The sequence below is a fragment of the Nicotiana attenuata genome, unplaced genomic scaffold (assembly GCF_001879085.1).
Source record: "Nicotiana attenuata strain UT unplaced genomic scaffold, NIATTr2, whole genome shotgun sequence".
Classification (NCBI taxonomy): domain Eukaryota; kingdom Viridiplantae; phylum Streptophyta; class Magnoliopsida; order Solanales; family Solanaceae; genus Nicotiana; species Nicotiana attenuata.
Window position 1 is genome coordinate 329,475 of NW_017670727.1, and position 22,731 is coordinate 352,205.

Consider the following 22,731-nt stretch of genomic DNA (forward strand, 5'->3'; position numbering starts at 1 on the left):
ACTACTGCAATGTACACTAAGGCCCTATTCTAGAAGAGTCTAGGGTGTTCTAGTTTGTTACTACAAGATTCTTTACCTTTGAAGTATCCAAATTACCCTTTATTTATTCTAAAATTACTGTTCTATTCAACCAAACCAGCCCCCTTTTACCCTAGTTAAAATCAACTATGGTTAACTATTCAAAGGAAATGAAAATTCAGCTATATCCAAACCAATTAAGCTAAGCCTAAATAACTAGTTAAAACCAAACACCGAACTAAGGATTTAATAAAAACAATTACTGATTAAACTAAACTAAACTAAAGTAATTAAAACTAACTGAAGAATTAAAATCAAGCAATATTTAAACAAAATCGACTAAACATATACAAGAATTAAAAACTATAGCAATGAACACTAAATTGAAACAAACATGTATCAAAACAGGTTCAAAACGAAAATTAAACTAATACCTAACATTACCAAGACAGGATTTAAACAAATCAAACAAAATTAAACTAAAAAAAAAACAATTACAAGAGCAGAATGAAACAAATATTGAACCAAAATGAAATCAAAACAGAATCAAACGAAAACTTACTGATTTTTGTTCTTCAACTTGACTGATTTTCGAAATTGATTTTTAATTAATGTTATATGTTTATTTTGTCAAAATAAAACCTATAACATTAATTAAAAATTATCCGAATTCTTGAAATTCCAAAACAGGTTAAACTTTGAAAACCCTAGATCTAAAATTGAAGGGGTTTCGTTTGGATTTGATGAATTCCAGTTTGGGATTTGGGAAGAGAGAGGTTAGGGGAATATAGGGTGTGAATTTGGTTGAACTTGGAAGAGTTGAGGTTTTGGCCGGATTTTCGATCTAATATTCGAGAAGATTGGTTATGATTTGAGGGAGATGGTTTTGGGGTTGGAAAAAGGAGAGGGAGAGGATTCAGGGGTGTAATTTTGGGCGGATTTGGAGCATCGCCGCCGGCAGAAGCGATTTCCGGCCGGCGGCAGACGGCGGAGGACGGCGGAGACACGGTGGGGACGGTGGTGATGGGGGTGGACGACGGTGAGTACGAGGAAGATGGAGGGTTGTCTCTAAAATTATTGAGGGTTTATTACATTTTTATGTAATTTTCTTGGATGGATCTGGACCGTTTGACCATGGGGAATGGACGGACAGGATCGATTGATGCCAAAACGGCGTCGTTTTGCAATTGGGGGGGGGGGGGGGCTGGACCGGATCAGGATTTTGGGTTTGGGCGATTTTGAACGGGTTTTGGGGATTTTTGGTTTGGGCCAACGATTTTCAACTAATTTCTTTCTTTTATTTCATTCAATTTCATTTTTGATTTTTATTTTTTGTGTTAAAAGCAAAAACATGGAGTTGACTAAATTAAACCAATTAATTTTCTCAAAGTAACTAGATCCTAATTTTAAGAGAAAAATTAAACAAAAAGTGAAATTAAAGGAACAAAAATGTAAAAGATTTATTTTTGTTATTTTTCTCTTATTTTAGTAATATTAATTAACTAGTAAAACTAAAAATATAAAATCGAATTCTAAATGCGAATGCACTATTTTTGTACCCTTTTTATGAATTACGGCACCTAAAATGCACGCAAAAATACAAACAAGACACAAAATCATGCAATTAATTCCTAAAAATTCAAATAATAAAGAAAAATCCTAATTCTAAGGTATTTTGTAGGAGTAATTTAAGCGTGGCAAAAATCACGTGCTCACATCTACAATTTAACTACTAGCAGTAAATGAAGAGATAAGGCAACTTTCATATTCAACTCATCTTGTTGCAGGCGTGCAACCCGATCCCATTTCTCGATATCTCGTGGTAGGCGTACCACCCGCTCCCATTTCAATAAATCAATAGTTCCTCTAAAACAAAATTTACTCTAACAAACGCAATAATTAATACGAGTTCATAAGACAACAAGTACACAAAATTTATGATTTACTAAGAAAAACAAATAATGACTAATAGCAATTAATTATGGATTATAAGGGGGCAATTAGGCAATTTAGTAATTTATATGTTGAATGTCACGTAGCAATTAGGTCACATAATCATGTAGCAATTAAGGCATAAATTCAATACATAACGTTGCACAAGGACATCTTGGTTCAATCATAACAAGTAACACGATAAAGGGAAATGTCAACGTAAAGAATCACAGAAATAATGGAATAAGACAAGTAATGCACTTGAGCTGATAACAACAAGAAAATCAATAAATAGAAGTAAAGGACAACATAACTCAATCATCAGCAAGGAAATCAGGAAAAAATCAAGACAAATTCACGGCATCACCCTTCGTGCTTTTACTCTCATACTCACCAAGCAATTAGAATAACAAAATGTGCACGGCATCACCCTTCGTGCTTTTACTCTCTTTCCTCAAATAAAATCAATAGAATTGGCACGGAATGGTACATCGTGCGGCACAGCATCACCCTTCGTGCTTTACACTCTGTCCTCACAATAGCAAAAAATGCACGGCATCACCCTTCGTGCTTTACCTCACAAAATGATGGCACGGAATGATCCTTCGTGCATAACACTCACATCATGGCATGGAATGTCCCTTCGTGCTTTAGTAATCATATCATGGCACAGAATGTTCCTTCGTGCATTAGTATTAATGTCATGGCACGGAATGTTCCTTCGTGCATTAGTTTTCATATCACAATCGTGCACGGCATCACCCTTCGTGCTTTATCACTCGTCCTCACCCAAACAACAATCACAAACAATGGGGCGAGGGAATAGACAAACAAAATAGGGATCCCGGCAAGGGAATCAATAACAGCAATTTCAATATCCCTGCAAGGGAGAAAAGTCTACCAAACAACAAAACATCCCGGCAAGGGAATAACCAATAACTCATTAGCTTTCTTTCATTTCTTACTTCACATCTCACTATATCACTTGAGCCAATGCTCCCAAGAATCTTATAATATCATATACCTTTTCAATTCGTATTACAACCAATCTAATACACCACGAAAATCAGATGATTATAATGTTTTTCACACGTTCTTTACAATATATAGAAGTCCTCAATTAACATGGAATTTACAACAAAATCATGATAATCACCCTTTATGGACTCACGATCATGCTAGACACCAATGTATAGATACTCGTCACCATGCCTATACATCGTACTCGATCAATTAGCAAATAGCAAACAAGACTCAACTCCTATTCCTTCAAGCTAGGGTTAAACCAAACACTTACCTCAACTTCCACAGCTAAATCAATCCACAAATACCGCCTTCCCTCTCGAATTCGGCTCCAACTCAATCAAATCTATGAAATAACGACTTTACAACATTAATATAAGCTAAACAAATCAAGCCCAATACCTAAATATAGTTTTATAAGCTTTCTTCCCAAAATTCCAAAAATCGACCCCGGGCCCGCTTGGTCAAAACCCGAGGTTCGAACCAATTTCATATCACCCATTCCCCCACGAGCCCGAATATACAATTTGTTTTCAAATCCGACCCCAAAACGAGGTCTAAATCAAAGGAAATTGAAAGCCCTAATTCTACCCAATTCCCCCAATTTCCACCCTAATCTATGTGATTTAAGCTTAGAAATTCACTAATTAATGAAAGAAAATGAAGGAAATGAGTGGGGATTTACTAACCCAATTGGTCTTGAAGAATGGGGGCTTCAATGGACTCCTAGAGCTTGGGGAAGAAGAGAGCTCGTGTGAATTTTTGAACTAATCCCGAATGTACTGTTTCTGAAACTTTTTTAAAAAAAAAAACACTGGGCGAAATTGCCCTTCGCGTTCGCGAGAAAGGGATCGCGTTCGCGAAGGGTAAACAGGAATAGGCATCGCAAACGCGGAAGGGTTATCGCGAACGCGTAGAAGAGAAAGGATGGGGTCCTGGGTCTGGCCAACGCGAACGCGTGAGCGGACGCGCGAACGCGAAGAAGGGGAAACCTAAAGGTACGCGAACGCGAGCTGAAGGCCGCGAACGCGAAGAAGGAAAATACTGTTCACCTGCTGCAATTTTTCTGCAATTTTCTTAAGTTCAAAACCACCCCGAACACCTCCGAAAACACTCCCGAGCCCTCGGGGCTCCTAACCAAACACGTACACTAACTCAACAACATCCTACGAACTTAACCGTGCGATCAAATTGCCAAAGTAACCTCAAAAATAATGAATTAAACCTCAAAATCATCACTTTTTCATCAAACTTCATAAACTATCATTTTTAGAGATTTAGGTCCGAAACACGTCAAATGACGTCCGATTTCAACCAAATTTCACAGAAAGCGCTTAAACCACATATAAGACCTGTACCGGGCGCCGGGACCAAAATACGGGCCCGATACCAACACGTTATAATCCTTTTTCGTTTCAAATTTCCATATTAATTTCAGAAAAACAATTTCACAGAAAAATTCATTTCTCGGGCTCTAGACCTCTGAATTCGACTTCGGGCATATGCCCGAGTCTCATATTTTTCTACGGACCCTCCGGGACCGTCCAATCACGGGTCCGGCTCCGTTTACCCAAAATGTTGATCAAAGTCAACTTTAATCATATTAATACCAAAATTTATCATTTTTCACACAGAATTCATATTTAAGCTTTCCGGCTACGCGCCCGGACTGCGCACGCAAATCGAGACGACTAAAAATGAGGTTTTCAAGGCCTCGGAAGCACGAAATGAATGAGAAAACAGGTGATGACTCTTTGGGTCGTCACATATACTAGCTACTCCCAGTGTCAAGCTCTATAACTGCTCACCTTCTAGGAAGGGTATCGGTTGTAGAAACAAGGATTTACTGGTAGCTCCTAGTCTGGATAACCTCTTAATCTATCTACTTTATTCTGCCATTTGGAATATCTTTGCCCTACAATATGCAATTGTAGAGCTATTTCTTTTAGTCTGTCAGTAGTTGTTCTCTTCAGTTGTTGAAATCTTCTATTGTTTCTTTCCATCCAAACATGAAAGACTGTTGCTGCAAATATGAAGGAAATTATGGCTGCTCTTGGATGCTTGCTTTTTGTTATGTTTGTCAGCCAAGCTAGTTCCTCATTCCATGATCTCACTTGCCTATGCATTCCTGTCCATTGAAGTAGTTTCTGCCATATAGTCTTGGAGCTGCTCCATTCAAAGAACAGGTGAGTGAGTGTTTCCTCTGGCATCTGTTGAGCATAGGATACACTCACTTTGCACTTGTATTCCCCATTTTTGCATTCTGTTTACTGTTGCTAGTCTTTGTTGAATAGCCATCCACAAAATGAATTGATGTATTAGTATCATGCCTTTACTGAGAATCAAGCGGTTCCAATAGACTTTAGGGTATTGAGAAAAACTGTCCATATAGGCTTTTTAATGCTGAATTTGGCATCTGTTGCATAAGTCTATATTCTATCCATGTTAGGTGCTAGCCATTGTCTAGCCTTAAATATCTTTCTAACCACCCATCTTGCTTGTCTTGGTGTTTTCATTTCCTTTTATGTATTGATGTTGAATCCATAGGACCTAAAGTGTATCATTTTTCTAAGAGATTGCCCACAACAGCTTCAATATTGCAGCTCTATTCCATTGGGTAAAATTGAGTATATTCAGTCCACCGGTAGATCTTGGTTGGCATATTGTTTCCCAAGCAATGGGTGCCCTGTTAGCATTCTCCTTTGTACCATGCCAGAGGAAATTCCTGCAAACTGCTGTGACTAGTTTAACTACTTTTTTTGGGAGTAGGAAGATCTGAGCCCAGTAGGTTCGAATCTCAAACAAAACACTTTTTATCAATTGGAGTCTTCCTGCATAAGATAAAAACTTAGAATACCAATATCTGACCCTTGCCACAATCTTTTCCACCAAAGGCATCAGTTTTGTAGCAGATAATGGTACTCCTAGGTATTTGAAGGGAAGGCTGCCAAGAGAGAAGTGGAGCTCAGCCAAGAGATGTTGCCTAAATTCAGTCTTGACACCAACAACGTACAGGGAGCTCTTCTCCATATTAGCTTTATGTCTTGATACAGATGAGAAGTTCTCAAAGTACTTTATCATGAGTTACACTGAAATTCTGTCTGCTCTACAACATAGGAGCAGGTCATCAGCAAAACAGATATGAGTGATGTGTTGTTTAGAGCATTTAGGATGATAATAGAAGTCTGGAATACTTTGTAACTGCTTTAATGCTCTATTTAGGTATTCCATCACAAGCACAAAGAGATATGGTGACATAGGATCCCCTTGCCGTAGACCTTTTTTTGCTGGAAATCTAGTTGTTATACCACTATTTATCAGCAATGTATAGCTTACATTGCTGTGGTTACACGCTCCATGATCAGACACACCATCTTATGTGGAATCCCAAATTCAATCAATAGTTGCTTCAGGAAACTCCATTCTACCGAGTCATAGGCTTTTCTAATGTCAACCTTTATAATGCATCTTGGAGACACTGATTTTCTTGTGTACCCTTTCACTAATTCATGTGCAAGTATGACATTTTCTAAAATGTTCCTCTCCTCTATGAAGGCAAATTGAGCTGGTCCAACAGGATAATCCACTACTGCTTTTAACCTCTTAGTTAGAGTCCTAGCAATGATCTTGTATAGAGTAGAGCTGCATGCGATTGGCCTGAATTTTTTAACATATGTTGGGTGATCTACCTTAGGGATCAGGGCGACAGTGGTACAGTTTATTTATTTGAGCATCTTGCCTGTTTCAAAGAATTGTTGGATAGCTTCTGTCACTTCCTCCCCTATAATTGACCAGAATGTCTTACAAAATTCAGCCGGGTAACCATCTAATCCCGGTGCTTTATCATCTGGAGATCCATTATTGATTGAAGGACTTCTTCTTTTGTCACAAGGATCAACATTGATTGTTGTTGGGCTAGGGTCAAAGTAGGGCCATCCATGCTATGTTGATATCCGAACCAGGCAATATAGGAGCTGCTTCACCCAGTAGCTTCTTGAAAAAGCTGGTAAACTCATTCTAAATCTGGTATGGCTCAGTTAGTCTAGCATTTTGCTCATTGTAGATGCAAGATACTTTGTTCCTTGCTTGTCTAGCTTTTAGGTAGGCATGAAAGTACTTGGAGTTTGAATCCCCTTGTGCAATCCATATAGCTCTTGATTTTTGCCTAAGTACTCTTTCCTGTATTGCATCAAATTTTTCAATCAGTGTAAGTGTCAGTTTTTCCTCCTCTATGAGTGCTGGGTTGAAATGATACTTATTTAAGGCCCCTTGAACTACCTCCAGATTCTTCCTTAGGCTCTCTAGTTTGCTATCAATAGAAGAAAAATCTTTGTGAATGTTCCTAGCTTGGATTTCCAGCATCTTCAGCTTCCTGCATATCTTAAACATAGTGTGGCCCTGAATTTGTTGTGTCCAAACTGTTCTGATTGTTTCTCTATAATTTTCTATTGCAGAAGCACTGTCAGGAGTCTGAAAGGTCTCTTGACTTTAGAACTATTTACTACTGTATTCTGCATAATTGGAGAGTGGTCTGAAACTCCTGGAAGCAAGTATATAGCTTCAATACCTGCATATGTTTGGAACCAATCAGAGTTGCCAAAAGCCCAGTCAATGTGGCTGTATATTCTCTCATCTACATCTCTTTTATTGCTCCAAGAGAATTGACAACCTTGTTTGGTGATTTGTCCTACTCTAATATCCTGAATAATTTGTTGGAAGTCTATCAATTCCTGCTGGTGAACTGGAGATCCATTTATCCAATCCATCACTGATAGTATACTGTTGAAATCTCCTAGAATGATCCATGGGCCACTTAGCTTTTTATGGATGGCCTTAAGTTGATCCCACAAAGGCTTCCTTTCAGCAGTGGTATGTAATCCATAAACAAAGGTTCCATAGCAGTAGAAATTTGTATTTCTATCTTGGATATGACAGTGGATGAGTTAACTAGAGGATTAAAGCACTGAAACTGTAACATTTACTGACTTCCATCCAATCCAGATTCTTCCCTTTGGTGCTAGTAGTTATCTACAAATTTTCATCCTTCTCCAAACTTCTTTTGTATCACTGCAGCCTTTAACTTTTACACTTTGGTTTCAAGGCATCCCACCATATCTATCTTATTGTTAAGCAAAAATAATTTAAACTCTTTTTGTTTGTGGGGATTATTGACCCCTCTTATATTCCAAGTGCTGAAGATTGCCTTGATTCCTTTATCTACCAATTGATCTACCCTTATGACAGTTTGGTCTTGCTCAGGTTGTGCTCTCTCAAGTATCCTTAGTGGAGCAAATTGATTCATCCTGGCAATATCCTGTATGTCAATGTGATGTCCACCTTTTTTCTTTGACATATGATGAACGACAACTTGTTTCCCTCTGTTTGATAACTGCATTTGTATCTGAACCTTTTGTGTTTCTTCTGTTGTTTTTCAACTGAAGGTGTCTCAGGAGGCTTAGTGTTTTCAGGGGCAACTGAAGTTGTTTCAACTGTATCACTTGGCTCTACAACCTTTGTCTTCCATTCCCATTTCTCCTTCTTCTTCTTCTTGTTCTGCTTTTTTTGCTTCTGGCTGCACCGGTTGTGGTTGTTTTCTTTGGCATTCTCAGTCCTGTGGCCAAATTGGTTGCATTCTTGACAGAACATAGGCTTTTATTCGTATTCTACATCTTGATTCCAAATATTACCATCCACCACAATAACAGGGAGAACATTAGGCAGAGGTTGAGTGACATCAACCTCTATGAACACTCTAGCATAAGAGACTCTATCACAATGAGCTGTGAGCTTATCAGTGCACAAAGGCTTTCCAATGTAGCTCGCTAGCCTCCCTAGATTTTCCTCAGCCCAGAATTGTATTGGTAAACTTGGGAACATCACCCATATAGGAACAATACGCATATATTCGTGTACGAACAATAAATACAACTCGAGTTGATAAATAAAATAAACTCTATTTATTTGTGAGCTATATAAACATTTCTACATAGAAAAAAAAATATTTTAAAAAATTAAACCTATAAGAAAGTTAAAGTAGATATTGACAAAATCATTTAACAAGCCAAATAAAATGAGCGAAAATATTAATTTCTTAGGAAAAAAAACAATTGTACTCAACATATTAAAGCTATAATTGATTTGTTTTTAAACTATGAAAGCCAGGGGCGGAGCTACGTACTAAATTTAGGTGCTTCAGCACCCATTAAACCTTACATAGCATAGGTATAGTTATATAAGAAATTTGAGGCATCTGATATTAAAGGAAAAGAAAGCACCTACCAACCAAAAAATTAAGTAGTTACTACACATAAAAAAAAATTAAGCACCCACGAACCTAAAATCCTGGACCGCCACTGATGAAAGCCATAAGTTACTTGTCGGCCTGAATTATCATTGATAACTATTTTACTCAACATATAAATTTCCTCGTAACTGCTGATGGAAACTTAAGGAGTTATTCTTTCCGGTCTAAAATAAGTGATTTTTTGGTTGTTTTCACACATTAAGAAATTTACCTTTTAACATTAATTAGCAATGAAATTGACCATATTAACCTTATTATCTCTTCACATAAACACTCCTAACATATACTCCAACATTATTTACTCCAAGGGCAATGTGGGAAAAATAATTAATTTATTCTTGAAATCTGAAAAAATCACTTATTTTGGACCAAAAAGAAAAGGCCAAAAAATCACTTGTTATGGACCGAAGGGAGTAGCTTATAATTCTGCCACAGAATCCCACAAATTAAACAATTTGAGCTGCTATTTTTTCAAGACTGAAAATAAACCATGCACCTTTAACTCTTGAACACGTCTGGAGCATTATTTATGTAGAATGGTTCAGTTGCATTATTGCACATAAAAAATAGCATAAAAAAGAGCCTTTATTTCAAAACTAAACAATTGTAGCTTAGAGAAATTCAAGTTTGAGATGTCTGAGTTCTTTTTCTTCTTGTTGTTAAAAGAAAAACTTCTTGAATTATTTAATAACAATAACAACAAATTCAGTGTAATCCCACTATTAAAGTCTGAAAAGGATAAAGTATACACAGATTTTACCCCTAATTTGTGAAGATAGAAAAGTTGGTTTCGGTATATCCTTAGCTCAAGGACAGAGTAAAAAAAGCAATAACAACATAAAGATAAGATAAAAAGATAACCGAAACAAAAGAAAAAATATGTATAGTAATAGAAATCTAAAAAAAAACTAGGGAAAAGGGTCAAAAGTATCCCTAAACTATTGTAAAATGTTCACTTATACCCTCCGTTATACTATTGGTCCACAACAGCCCCTGACGTCATAAAACTAGTGCATAAATACCCCTTTGCCGTTAGGTACCTCCACCATGGCAAAATTATCCCACGTGGCCTCACATATCGTTGAGGTGGATGCCACATGGCATGCCACCTCATTGCACCTATCCTATTTTATCCCTTCCCCTACTTCTTTCACCATCACCTCCCTCTTCACCCAACCTTCACCAATATCGCCTCTTCCTTCACCACACATGTATTCTTTTACCACCATCAACCACTTGCCTTGGCCGCCTTTCATAAAAATTAATATAGAATTTTGATTTCTTGGTTTCATTTTCGGATACCAAAGTGCCAAAGCTTGTTGGAGCAGCTTTAGCGGACAGTAGTTTATTTTGTCAAAAGATAAAGGAGGAAAAGAATAGTGTGTCCAAATGCATTGACAAAATTTAAGTGCATTGTGCAAGTTGGTAAAAGAAGGAAAAAAATATGGAAAATCTATATAACCTATTACTATAAAATTAAATTGCAAAGATGAAAATGGTAATTAAATACAACTATCTCTATGATACAAAGTGGAGCTTTGTAGCTGGAAATGGGAATCTAAAACTGCTTCTAGCATAAAGTAAGCGAAGGAGGTGGCATAAGGTAGCAATGTAACGACTTTCTTTTCTCTTTTTCAAAAGTATACTAGCGGCAATGACTCCCTATAAGAAAATCTTTACATACTAAAATCCTAATCATTGAACTAGAAACCAAATATACCACTGTATAAAAATATTTTATTGTGCTCTGAACATTTTAGTAAATCGAGAATTATGAGATTTTCCTTCTTGTTGTGGCAGCTTGAAAGCATCTTTCACTTCATTGAGTTTATTTAGTTGCCAAATGGTCCTGGGTCTCACATTAGCTGAAACCAAATCCGAAAATGAAACCAAGAAATCAAAATTTTCGATAGATTTTTAGTGAAAGAATGGTGGCCAAGACTAATGGAATTTGATGGCGGTGGAAGAATAGGTGTATGGTGAAGGAGGAGGTAATGTTGGTGGTGGTTGGATGAAGAGGGAGGTTGTGGTGGAAGAAGAAGTAGGGTAGGGGAGAAAATGGGATAGGTGTGATGAGGTGGCATCCACTTCAACGATATGACAGTCCACATGAGATAATTTTGCCATGGTGGAAGGTTTTAACGGCAGAGCGGTATTTTTACACCCATTTTATGACGTCAGGGGTTGTTGTGGACCAATAGTATAACGGAGGATATAAGTGAACATTTTCGAACAGTAAAGGATCATTTTTTACCCTTTTCCGAAAAAACTATAATAATTCTAATGCTAGTGGTACGATTAACAAATGTATGTACCCATTGTTTAATCTTAAGTTTATTACTTTAATAGTTTTAATGAGATAATATTTCTTAATTTAACAAGGTCTAGGGGCCTACAAGTGAAACAAAACGATCTGAAAAGAACTGACACTTGTTTCATAGACAACATTTACCTACTTAGTTGATAGTCTCTGAGTCTAGCTCTGGCTCTAATTTTTTGACATTAATTTGGGATACTAGACCTAGTAAATGTTAGGAGTAATAAATTTATGTTAAAGACTAATTAATGACTCAAAGATCAAGAATTTTCACACAAATGACCACTCTATTCCCCTACAATAGGTTCGCTTAGCTGTAAATTTTGCCTTTTAGTACATAAACATTTAAAATTGCTTTTTTCATACTTGCAGTAGCAGAGGTTCCTATAAATCTACTTCCCCTACCTATACCAAAGCAAGATGCCAGTGCTGATTGGGATAATCATGCCAGATTTTTGGTAGAGTTTTTGAATTTTTTTGGTAGGAATCAATTATTTTGACATGATAGGCAACAATTACATTATGATTTTCAATATCTGTTTATTTATATCTTATTTTATTAGTAGTAATATAATTGTTTTATACTCTTTCAGTTACACAATTTATTTTCATGTTAAATTCTTTTTTATATCTCTTCCATAATGAGTGAAACTATGGCAAGTCAAATATGACTGTTCCAAAAATTCTTTACTTGGTGATTAATGACCAGAAAAATTACAAAAGTCTTGGTAGAAACTTTGCATGTTTTCGTAATATATTGTTGTTGTTACTTGTTGTCACTGATTCCTTTCGTTTTGTCTTTAACCGAGGGTCTATGAGAAATAATTTATTTTTCATCGCATGATAGGGATAAAGTCTGCGTATACATTATCCTTCCAAATACACTTGTGGAAACACATTCGGTTTGTTGTTGTTGTTGTTTATGCACAAACCATAGCCCTAGCTACGTATTTGCGAATCTATCAAGTAAAGTGTATACAGAAATATTTAAATTGAAAAAAATTAGTAACAAATTTTTTTTCTTCACTTTTTTGAAACTTCATAAAGGACGGTTGGCTTGTTCATTGGCAGAGGTGAGATCATGATTCCAAAAGAACCTCGAGGTACTATGCATGATGATTGATGGAATAGTGTCTAATCCATACAAAAAGGTAGAATTTTTTTATTATTTATTTTATGAACGAAAAATTCTATTGTACTTAGATCAATGTGACATTACAAGATATCATTTCAGGACAAGCATCTTACTAAAACTCAATTAAATCACTAGTGATTATTGAGTTAATAAAATTTTCACGCACATCAAATACATTAGCACCACCTACTTTCCATTTTTAACAAGCATATGTTATTTCCCTTTTGATGTTTTTTTACTTATTATGTTGATTCTATCTCTAAAAATTTATTTCCGTGCAAAAAGAAAACTAATGGCATAAAGATAATCGTTCCTTTTAAATTCAATCATTAATCAATATCAATGATTTAAATAAATTTCTTGTGGTAGAAAATCAAAAAAATTAACCAAGGTAAGTGGAGAGAACCTAATTGAAGAATTAACCCAACTAGCCGTCGTTCATCCAACCACATAAACTAAAAATAGCCGGTAGAGGTATAACTATATGTGTATATTTATGTACAATCAATGTATATTTTATGTATATGACTAGAAACAGTAAACAATGAATACGACCGGCTATATATGTAAAGATTCCAAGTTAATTTTGGAGGAGTCAGAACCAAAGGCATTATTATTGAAGTGAATTCTCTTCTGTTATCAAAAATGGTAGGAGTATTATTAAGGGATTTTTTCCTAACTATACCATATATGAAACCTTATTACTAAAAATGTGCATTGTTTGTTAATTACCCGCCCAGTCCATGTTTTGCCTATAAACTTTGTACCATTCGACTATTAGGCATTAAAGGGTAGAATATTCCCTAAAATTAAGGAGAAAATCTTGGTGTTAATTGATTCTACATTAATTTTAATTTTTAAAAAGGGAAAGGAGATTTCTCATCTACGTATTTTTCTCCAGGACTACAATTCAAATTCTCGAAAAAAAAAGAACGAACAATTCAAATTTTCGAGTTTCAACATCTCAAAGTTGAAAAAATTTGTTCTTCGTCGTTTCTTCGTTTCTTCTAGTATCGCTAAACCACATCTTAACTGCATTTTTCTAGAAAAGAAAATGGCATACGATTTTATCTGCTTTGCTTTCCTCAAGATGCAGCCAGCATGATGTCACATCTGATTCAAAAAAAACAAGCACCAATTAAATGGACATAAAGTGGAGAGTTCAAAGGCAGATCAATGACAATAACTTAAAGCTTGTAAGCAACAACAAAAATGAATAGAAAAAAATAACAGCAATAGGTCTTCTTAGTTTTAGAATATTATCTACAAATTTACTACATATATCTATAATTTGACTACAATTTCTTTATTTGGTGCAGGAAAAAAATATTTTAATATATAGTGTCTCCAGATTGTAGATAAATTGTAGGCAAATTGTAGTTTAGTTATAGTTTGTAGTTAATTTGTAGATAAATTGTAGATAAAATGTAGATATATTGTAGATACTATATTTTTAATATTGTAACTTTTTTTTTTGTGTTTGTTCTGAAAATATAGGTGAGGGCTTCAACAGATCATATACATACTGTGTTGGATGGTGTGAAGCGGTACATTGTGTGTCTAGAAACAAAAACTGTAGATGTGGCCTAAGTTCCAACGTTGAAGAACCTTCCGATGTGTAAACTTNCAAGAAATGTAGATGTGGCCAATTCCAACTTGAAGAACTTCCATGTGTAAATTGTTTCCAGATTGTAGTTATAATGTAGGTTAAATGTAGTTAATTTGTAGTTTTTGTAAAATTTTGTAGACAATTTGCAGATTAATTGTGGATGTCAAATTTCTACAATCTCTTCATCTACAAAATTTCTACAAAAAACTACAAATAACAGAACAAATTTACAATTGAGAATTGTTGATTGATTTATTGAGGAAGTCTTCTGTGTTCATCGTCTAATTCAACTTCGCGTACTGCCTCCATTTTCAAATCTTCCTCCATCTTTGAGCCTTTCTTCTACTTCGCTTAACCCCAACAGAGACGCAGAGAAACACTTCGAAGATTTGATTAATTTGATTTGATTTTGCCGCTGGTATTTGGTATTTGCCGGAGTGAGAGATTACTTCCATCTGTTTAAAAGCAATGGATTTTTACGGCGCTGGTCAGATCTTAGGAATTAAGGGGAGAGAGAAACGTGGGATATATGGATACCTTTAATTAAGGAGTAAAAACTGCCCATTAATTAGACCCTTAATTAAGTATGGTATAGGATTGGTAATTTGGTATACGGGTTTGTAATTAAATCAAACCTTAAACATGAAGGGTAAAAAGGTTTCCTATGTAGTATAGGAAGATAAAAATCCCTATTATTAATGAAGTTCGAGACAAGGCAACTCTAATTGAACTTTCCTTTAGTCACCTCAATATCATAGCATACAATAATGTAATCCTGTCTTAAATGTGAATTGTCATATGATCAATCATAATTGAGCACTTAATTAATCATGAAGAGATTAAAATAAGTTAAGTCCTCTTGGAGAGACCGTTGACCTTTCCAAAAAAATAGAGGCAAACTTCCAATTCTGTTTTCACCACTTTTCTTTACTGTATTTTATTCAAGTTTTCCGATCCATATGCCAAACACCAATCAAGCACCAGGTAACTTTTTCCTCAAAAATAATCACACCATGTTCTAGGAATATATACTTGTATATATAATTCAATCAACAAGACTACTCAAAACTCCCCCTATGACACACAGAGTACAAGAGAAAGAAGAAACAGATCTCAAGCTCTTTATAGATGCAGCGATCTTTTTGGTTCTAAAATAGTAAATAGATAGGAAAAAAAAGGCAAAGAAAAAGGCTCTGACTGTATAAAGTCTGAGCTGAGATTTCTATATCTTCAATTCTCTTCTTCCACCTCCAGTTTCTTTGTCAACTTGTTCAGATCCGTCACTATTTTCACTTTATAACTTTGCTATCATCTTCTCATATAACCATCCAGCAAATACAATAGTTTCTTGAATCTTGATATTTGGAAACATTGGTTTATTTGAGAAATGGGAACAGGTTGGAGAAGAGCTTTTTGCACAACAATCCCAAGAGACAGAGAACCTCATTTTGTTGATAAACATGCACAAGATTCACAACAACAACAAAATGGACAACAAATCCCAAGCCCAAGAAGCTGCACAAAGCTTGGTTTTTTATCAAGTAGCAATCCTTCTACTCCTCGTTTGCGTTGTAAAACCAATAAAGCAAACTCCAACGATATCAACAGCCTTATTAGTCCCAATCTCCATTGCAAAACAACCCCAAAATCCAACACCAAAAGCCCAAAAACTTTTCTTGGTTCCAATCCATCTTCTCCAAGATCTCCCTTTTCAATTCTTAAAAACACCCTCCGCCTCTCAAAAGTAAGTAGTAACTTTTACACATTTCAATATATCATTTCTCTGTTTTTTTCCCCTCAATTATTTGTAAAAATCTAATCTTTTTGTATTTGCAGCAAAGCTGTGGAGTTTGTACACAGAATGTGAAATCAGGACAAGGAATGGCAATATACACAGCAGAATGCTCTCATACTTTTCATTTTCCTTGCATTGCTTCTCACGTTAGAAAACAGAGCACTTTGGTTTGTCCTGTTTGTAATTCCACTTGGAAAGATGTACCCCTTTTAGCCATTCATAAACTTCAACAACAACAACAAGAATCATATCCCAATACCCCAACCAGAAAACAAGAAAAGCCGCAAACTTTGCTACCAAATGTGAAAACTTATTACAAACCAGAGCAGCAGCAGTGTGATTTCAAAGCTTATAATGATGATGAACCACTTTTGACTCCTAGAGCTGGAACTAAATTTGTTCCAATACCAGAAGCAAATGAAGAACAAGATGAAGATGAAGAAGTTGAAGAATTTCGTGGTTTTTTCGTGAATCCCATTTCGAGTGATGAAGCATTTGCTAATCAGAGAGATAATAACAGAGGTGTTGAAGTAAGTTTAATGCCTGAAGCTGCCCTTGTTTCAGTTGGCAGAACTCATGAGACTTACGCTGTTGTTTTGAAGGTCAAAGCACCACCACCTCCGCCAATGTCTCCGGTGGGGAATGCTAATACCGGGATGGGCAATTTTCTAGGCTCGACCCGGCGTGCGCCGATTGATTTGGTGACTGTGTTGGATGTGAGCGGTAGCATGAGTGGAGCTAAGCTTCAGATGTTAAAACGAGCTATGAGATTAGTTATTTCCTCTCTCGGCTCAGCTGATCGGCTTTCAATTGTGGCTTTTTCGGCTACGCCGAAAAGGTTACTTCCATTGAGAAGAATGACTCAACAAGGTCAACGCTCGGCTCGGCGCATTGTTGACCGGCTTGTTTGTAGCCAAGGGTCTTGTATGGGCGAAGCTTTGAGGAAAGCAACAAAAGTACTTGAAGATCGGCGGGAGAGAAATCCAGTGGCTAGCATTATGCTGTTATCGGACGGTCAGGATGAGAAGATCCAGGGAAGTAACACTCACAATCCACGGTCGGAATCCGCCCACGTGTCTTCGACACGTTTTGGTCATATAGAAATTCCGGTTCACTCTACTGGCTTTGGTAAAAAAGCTGGCTACAGCTATGAACCGGCCGAAGATGCTTTCTCAAAATGTGTTGGCGGTTTATTGAGTGTTGTGGTTCAAGATCTGAAAATCCAGCTGGATTTTTCTTCCGGTTCAGACCCGGCTGAAGTTGCGGCAGTTTATTCTTACAACGGTCGGCCAACGGTTCTCAGCTCGAGCTGTGTTCGGCTCGGCGATCTCTACGCCGAGGAGGAAAGAGAGTTACTATTAGAAGTAAAGGTCCCAACGATGACTAATGGGTCACACCATGTGTTATCCGTTAGATGCTGTTACAAGGACCCCGCAAGTCAAGAAGCAGTCTATGGAAGAGAACATTCTTTGCTTGTTCCGAGACCTCAAGCCGTTCGATCATCCCTTCCGAAGATCGAACGGTTGAGGAATCTCTTTATAACTACGAGAGCAATCGCAGAGTCTAAGAGATTAATCGAGCACAACGAGCTATCTAGCGCGACGCAATTACTATCATCGGCTCGAGCATTGTTGATACAATCGGGCTCAGCTTTTGTCGACGAGTATGTTAGAGGCTTAGAAGCCGAGCTAACCGAAGTGCAATGGAGGAAACAATATCAACAGCAAGTAGAGCAGCAAAAATTGATCCAACGACAGAGAACCAACGAGAGGGAAATCGGTTTGTTCTTAGACGAAAATGGCGAGCCGCTAACGCCTACATCGGCTTGGAGAGCAGCTGAAAAACTAGCTAAAGTGGCTACAATGAGGAAGTCGATGAATAGAGTCAGCGATTTGCACGGCTTTGAAAATGCTAGATTTTAAATTTTTCTTTTAATTTTGTAATAATTTGGATAGGTTTTAAGGACAGGGAAGCGGCCCACGGGCCATGGGGCCCAAATGCATATAGTAGCGACTGTTGGTACCGGACGGCTAGGCCCTTTCTGTAGAGTGTGACTCTTTTGGAGTACAGGCCCACTTAGTATTGATTGATTACTGGGCCATCGCTTTTTGTCCAGTGCTCTAGCTTTTTATTCGAAAATTGAAACTTGAAAGACATTGCTTTTGTATTGAACAACGTTAAAGGACAATCTAAATGCAATTTCTCATATGGCAAATTAATTTGAGGATTTTTCATAAAGCACTACAGTTTAGAGCCTAATTATCAGAAGTAATTATAGTTTGTGTAATTATCATTCGTAGCCACTGTTCAATTGTTACCAGCGTATAACATTTGTATTCAGACGTGCTATAATACAGCTTGTGTTAACTATATTCGTTGGCGCAACAAAAACAACATGTATTAACTGTATCCGTTCGTGCAACGAATACAACCAAGACGAAATACATGGCGTATATAACGAATATAACACTTATTGACTGTATTCATTCGCGCAACGAGTACAACCAAGGCGGCAGAAATACAGACCTTCCCTTACTAAGCGAATGGTTTAACCAACTGAGCTATAAGAGCTTGCTGCTCTCTTGTTTCAGTTCAAAACAATTGATCTCTTGTTTCAGTATTATATGTGAATTTGCTATAAAATTTAAATATAAGTACGAATGTTAATTTCTAAAAATATAGCTACGGATGGTAAATATAGTGTATATGTTTATTGTGGAGCGTAATTTTTTCTGTTAATTTTCACGCATCATTTCTTTTTCTTTTGGTGCAATTGTTATCCTTTTGACCTTTTCTTCTTGGAAAACATTTATGGGATACGTTAGCGCTACATTTATGGATTTACACTACCTTTGTTAATGCAAATTCGTATTATTAGCGAGAGCTGAGATTTAAGGATTATTTTATGGTGTCATTGGCTAGTATTTGCGTTAGTTAAATTATAAGCCACCAAATTGCCCATATAGTACTACTTATTAGGTATTTGATGAATTTTAAGGGTACCTCATATAATCTAGAGGCAGACAAAGTTCCACATCTTGAAATAGAACTTCATATCAAAGTCATTTTTGCTATACATGTGAAGAAGATAACTTATCCTCATTCAAAGTTTGAGGTGAAAGTTTATTTCTTGTACAAGGACAAGGAGACATGAAAGATGCTTTTGAATTTACTAACAACAAATAGTGCAAACAGAAAGTGACCTCAAACATAGGCTCAATAGGGGCCAAAGTCTGCGTTGCGTTTTCAGAATCGAAAAATTCCATGTCCCAACTTCTTTTCAATCTCTTCTATGTTTTGTACTACTTGAAACTGATGAACAAGATCACTTTATTTGTTGATGGATCTATGCATTTTTAGATGTTTAATGTGCTATAAGACTAAATAATAGTTTATTTGGAATGAAGAAGTTTCTGATAGAAAATGTTTGACCAAAAAATTAGATTGGTTAAAATAATTAAATTTATATAAATAAGGGTTAATCTTGGTTAACAATAATATTTTTAGATGGAGTTCTTAAAGAAGCAACAAATATTATGTAGATATAGTCGGACAGTGGCGGTGGCATATAATAAATATTCCAGAAAATAGAGGCAATACTGTAACATCCAATATCAATGAATAGCAATAAATGACATTTAAGTAAATAGAATGAATGAGTCACCCAAGAAATGATGGATTAAGTGGATGTTCTTTCTGACAATGATGAATGATAGACAATCCCTTGAATATTTGAGTTATTTGCGGATCTAGTGAAAAAGTGCAGACAAGAATCTCAGTGAAAAGGTGATGTTTGTATCTTAACAAATGAGATCTGATTCTCTTTCTCAAGTCAAAGTGTGTTCTTTACAAATGAATATCACATGTCCCCTATCATAGTGTATTTTTCTATTCATGGGGAACATGCTCCCAAAAAATCCTAATAGTATAAGTGCAGAGAATATTCACTAGAATATTCTCTATAATATCCTATCTTGAAACTAGCCGTTATAACTCAATCAAAAGTACTCGACCTCGGCCTCGACCCTTGTTGACTCCTCGACTTCGTCCCTTGTTAAGTCTTCGACTTCGTCCCTTGTTGACTCTTCGACCATGGACTTCGCCGCTTCTTGGGCCGTTTCGACAAACGACGACTTGGAAACTCTTCTCCTAGTACTATCTTGGCTTAAATATTCTAAAGATAGATTTTGACCCATAGAGTTAGTCCCTCCACTTATTGAGACTGACTTCAGGCGGGTTCGAAGAGCGGATCTTGTTCTTTGTGGTCGACACAATCGAGCGAGCTATGCAGGCCGTGGTGGTTGCGGCAAACTGGTAGCGTGGCCCTACGTGGGCCGCACATTTCAAACGCTTCGATTTTCCTGGGTGATTTACTAAAACTATGCTGTCCACGAGTTAGGATGACATTATGCGTCATTATGACGAATATTCCCGATGTGTTACTTCATTTCGCGTGTGACCTTTGATTGAACTTGCCGCTTCGGTTTTGGTGCCAATAATGATGAGCCGTTTTCGGTTCTGGTGCCAATGCCTTTATAAATAAAGATATTTGGACGCGATTTTGAGGTTTAAGTTTTCTGTTGTTTCGAAATCCCATATTTTCCTCTTGCTCTCTTCTTACTTTGAACTTCTCTTCTCCGTTCCAATGATTTGTATTGTTCTTAGCTCTTCCTCGTTTGATACCTCTCTTTCCTATATCAAACTATGTCTAACATACCTTCTGAGTCTGGTGAGGGAAGTCATGTGGCCCCCTTGGCTGTGTTTCCCTCCCACGAGGAGAGTGTTCCTACCACCGTTAAGGATGGAACCTTCCCGTCGGTGGAGGAGATAATTCCACGCAACCCTGATTCCAGATTCAATTTCACCAAATCACCTGATGCTGAACCTGGAGCCTATCGGTCAATGATGACAGTGAAGGAATTTGGAAGAGCTTAAGGCTAAGTTCGGCCTTCCCAATCACATTGAATTAATCCAGGTCGGGCGGGATACGGTGCTGTTCCACCGACTTGGGTATTGCACCTTTTATGCCTACCCCTTCCAAGTCGGCTATTTTCTCTCTCCTTTCACTAGTGGAGGAATTCTATCGTTATTACGGCGTTTGCCCAGCTCAACTCGTGCCGTATGTTTATAAACTTATAAAGATGCTTACCAAATTTGCCGAGCTAGCCAGGGTCGAGTTGAAACTTCGACACTTAATACATTTGTTCGCCCCTAGCTTTTATAGGGGAACGATGTCGAATCTTCGCCACCGAGGGGGAAAATGCTTGGTGGTGAAGATGGACGACAAAGCCAACCGCTAATTCTGATTCAACTTCTTTTTTGTCAGAACCGAGGACGTGGTGGCCAATGTCAACGGTTTGCTTGAGGCTTGGATTTATGCTCGTAAGTACCTAATTTCCTTGCTTGTAGTATCTGATTTTTCTCCTATGCTAGGTCGTGGGCTTTGACCTCTTATCCGCTTCTCATGCAACCAAAACCTCTCCCCCTCTTTCGGTCGCTCATATTTCTGACTGGGTCGATCGGCTCCTCCCTCACATTGTAGGGATTCGTGAATGGTCAAGTTTCTTCAAGAAGTTTGGGCCTGCTCTCCCTTCGACTGGTAAGTTCCTTTTACCATCGGTGTCTTAGTTATTTTTTTTTTGTTTACCTTTGTTGACCTTTCCCTTTCCTTGTGTTTCCTTAGCTTCAGCTAGGGGATCTTCGAGGAGGTCGAGAGCTCCCCCACCCTTATTCCGGAAGAGGAAAGTTACTATGTCCTCGGCTCCCGCCCCTTCTTCGACTGCGGTTGATCCTGCTTTAGTCCCGGTCCCTTCTGTTTCTGTATCCGAATCTTTCCCTCCTTCGGCCTGGGGACTTTGGATGCAGAGACCTCAACTTCTCCTTTGTACGCTCTTATAGACGAGGATAATGAACATTTGCTCGGTGTTGGAGATTTGATGCCTCGTAAGAGGAGGGCCGTGGACTCCGAGGGAGAGAGGTCGACGGCCGCTGATGTAGGAGATTGCGATTTTGTCCTTCAGGAAACGACCACAATACATATTGGGTAGAGCACAAAGGCTAGTCTCGAGGTCATTTGTTTGTAGGATATGGATATACGGCCTGTGGGGGATGAGTTCGAAGGCGTGGTGGGCAGTGACGATCCTTTTCTTCCAAGACGCGAAGAGGCCTTGTCTTTCGGGATTGCGGCGGACGTACCTTCTTCGACTGATGATGGAGGTAAGGCTGTTGCTGAGGAGGATATTAGATCCGATTCTGACATGGATGTACACGAGCTGAGGATGATTGATGAGGGGCTTACTCAGCTTGAAGTAAGGTTGGAGGGGAGTTCAAGGACTATTACGATCCTGATGGACCATAATCTTCTCGTGGATACCGAGAAGATTATCCCATCCCTTGTCCCTCTTAGTTCTGAATTTGAGGGTGCGACCCTCAAGACTATGAATAACATTGTCGGCCTCACCCTTCGGGTAAGTACATTTACTGTTAGTTGTTTTCCTTTGGTTTTGTTTCTTTCACAGTCTCTAACTTCCTTTGTTCATTTTGTAGACGGTCGTCTTAGAAATTGAGAGTGCTCGTAGGAAGAAAAGGCGTAAAGATA

General features: G+C 37.5%; 1 protein-coding gene across 1 annotated transcript; it reads left to right on the forward strand.

Moving 5' to 3' along the window:
• Positions 1-15,313: 15,313 nt before the first annotated feature.
• Positions 15,314-18,360, forward strand: LOC109242715. Its single transcript, XM_019409563.1, has 2 exons — positions 15,314-16,082; positions 16,175-18,360. Exons 1-2 carry the CDS (start codon positions 15,726-15,728, stop codon positions 18,053-18,055), a joined length of 2,238 nt encoding a protein of 745 aa, XP_019265108.1. The 5' UTR covers positions 15,314-15,725; the 3' UTR covers positions 18,056-18,360.
• Positions 18,361-22,731: the final 4,371 nt, after the last annotated feature.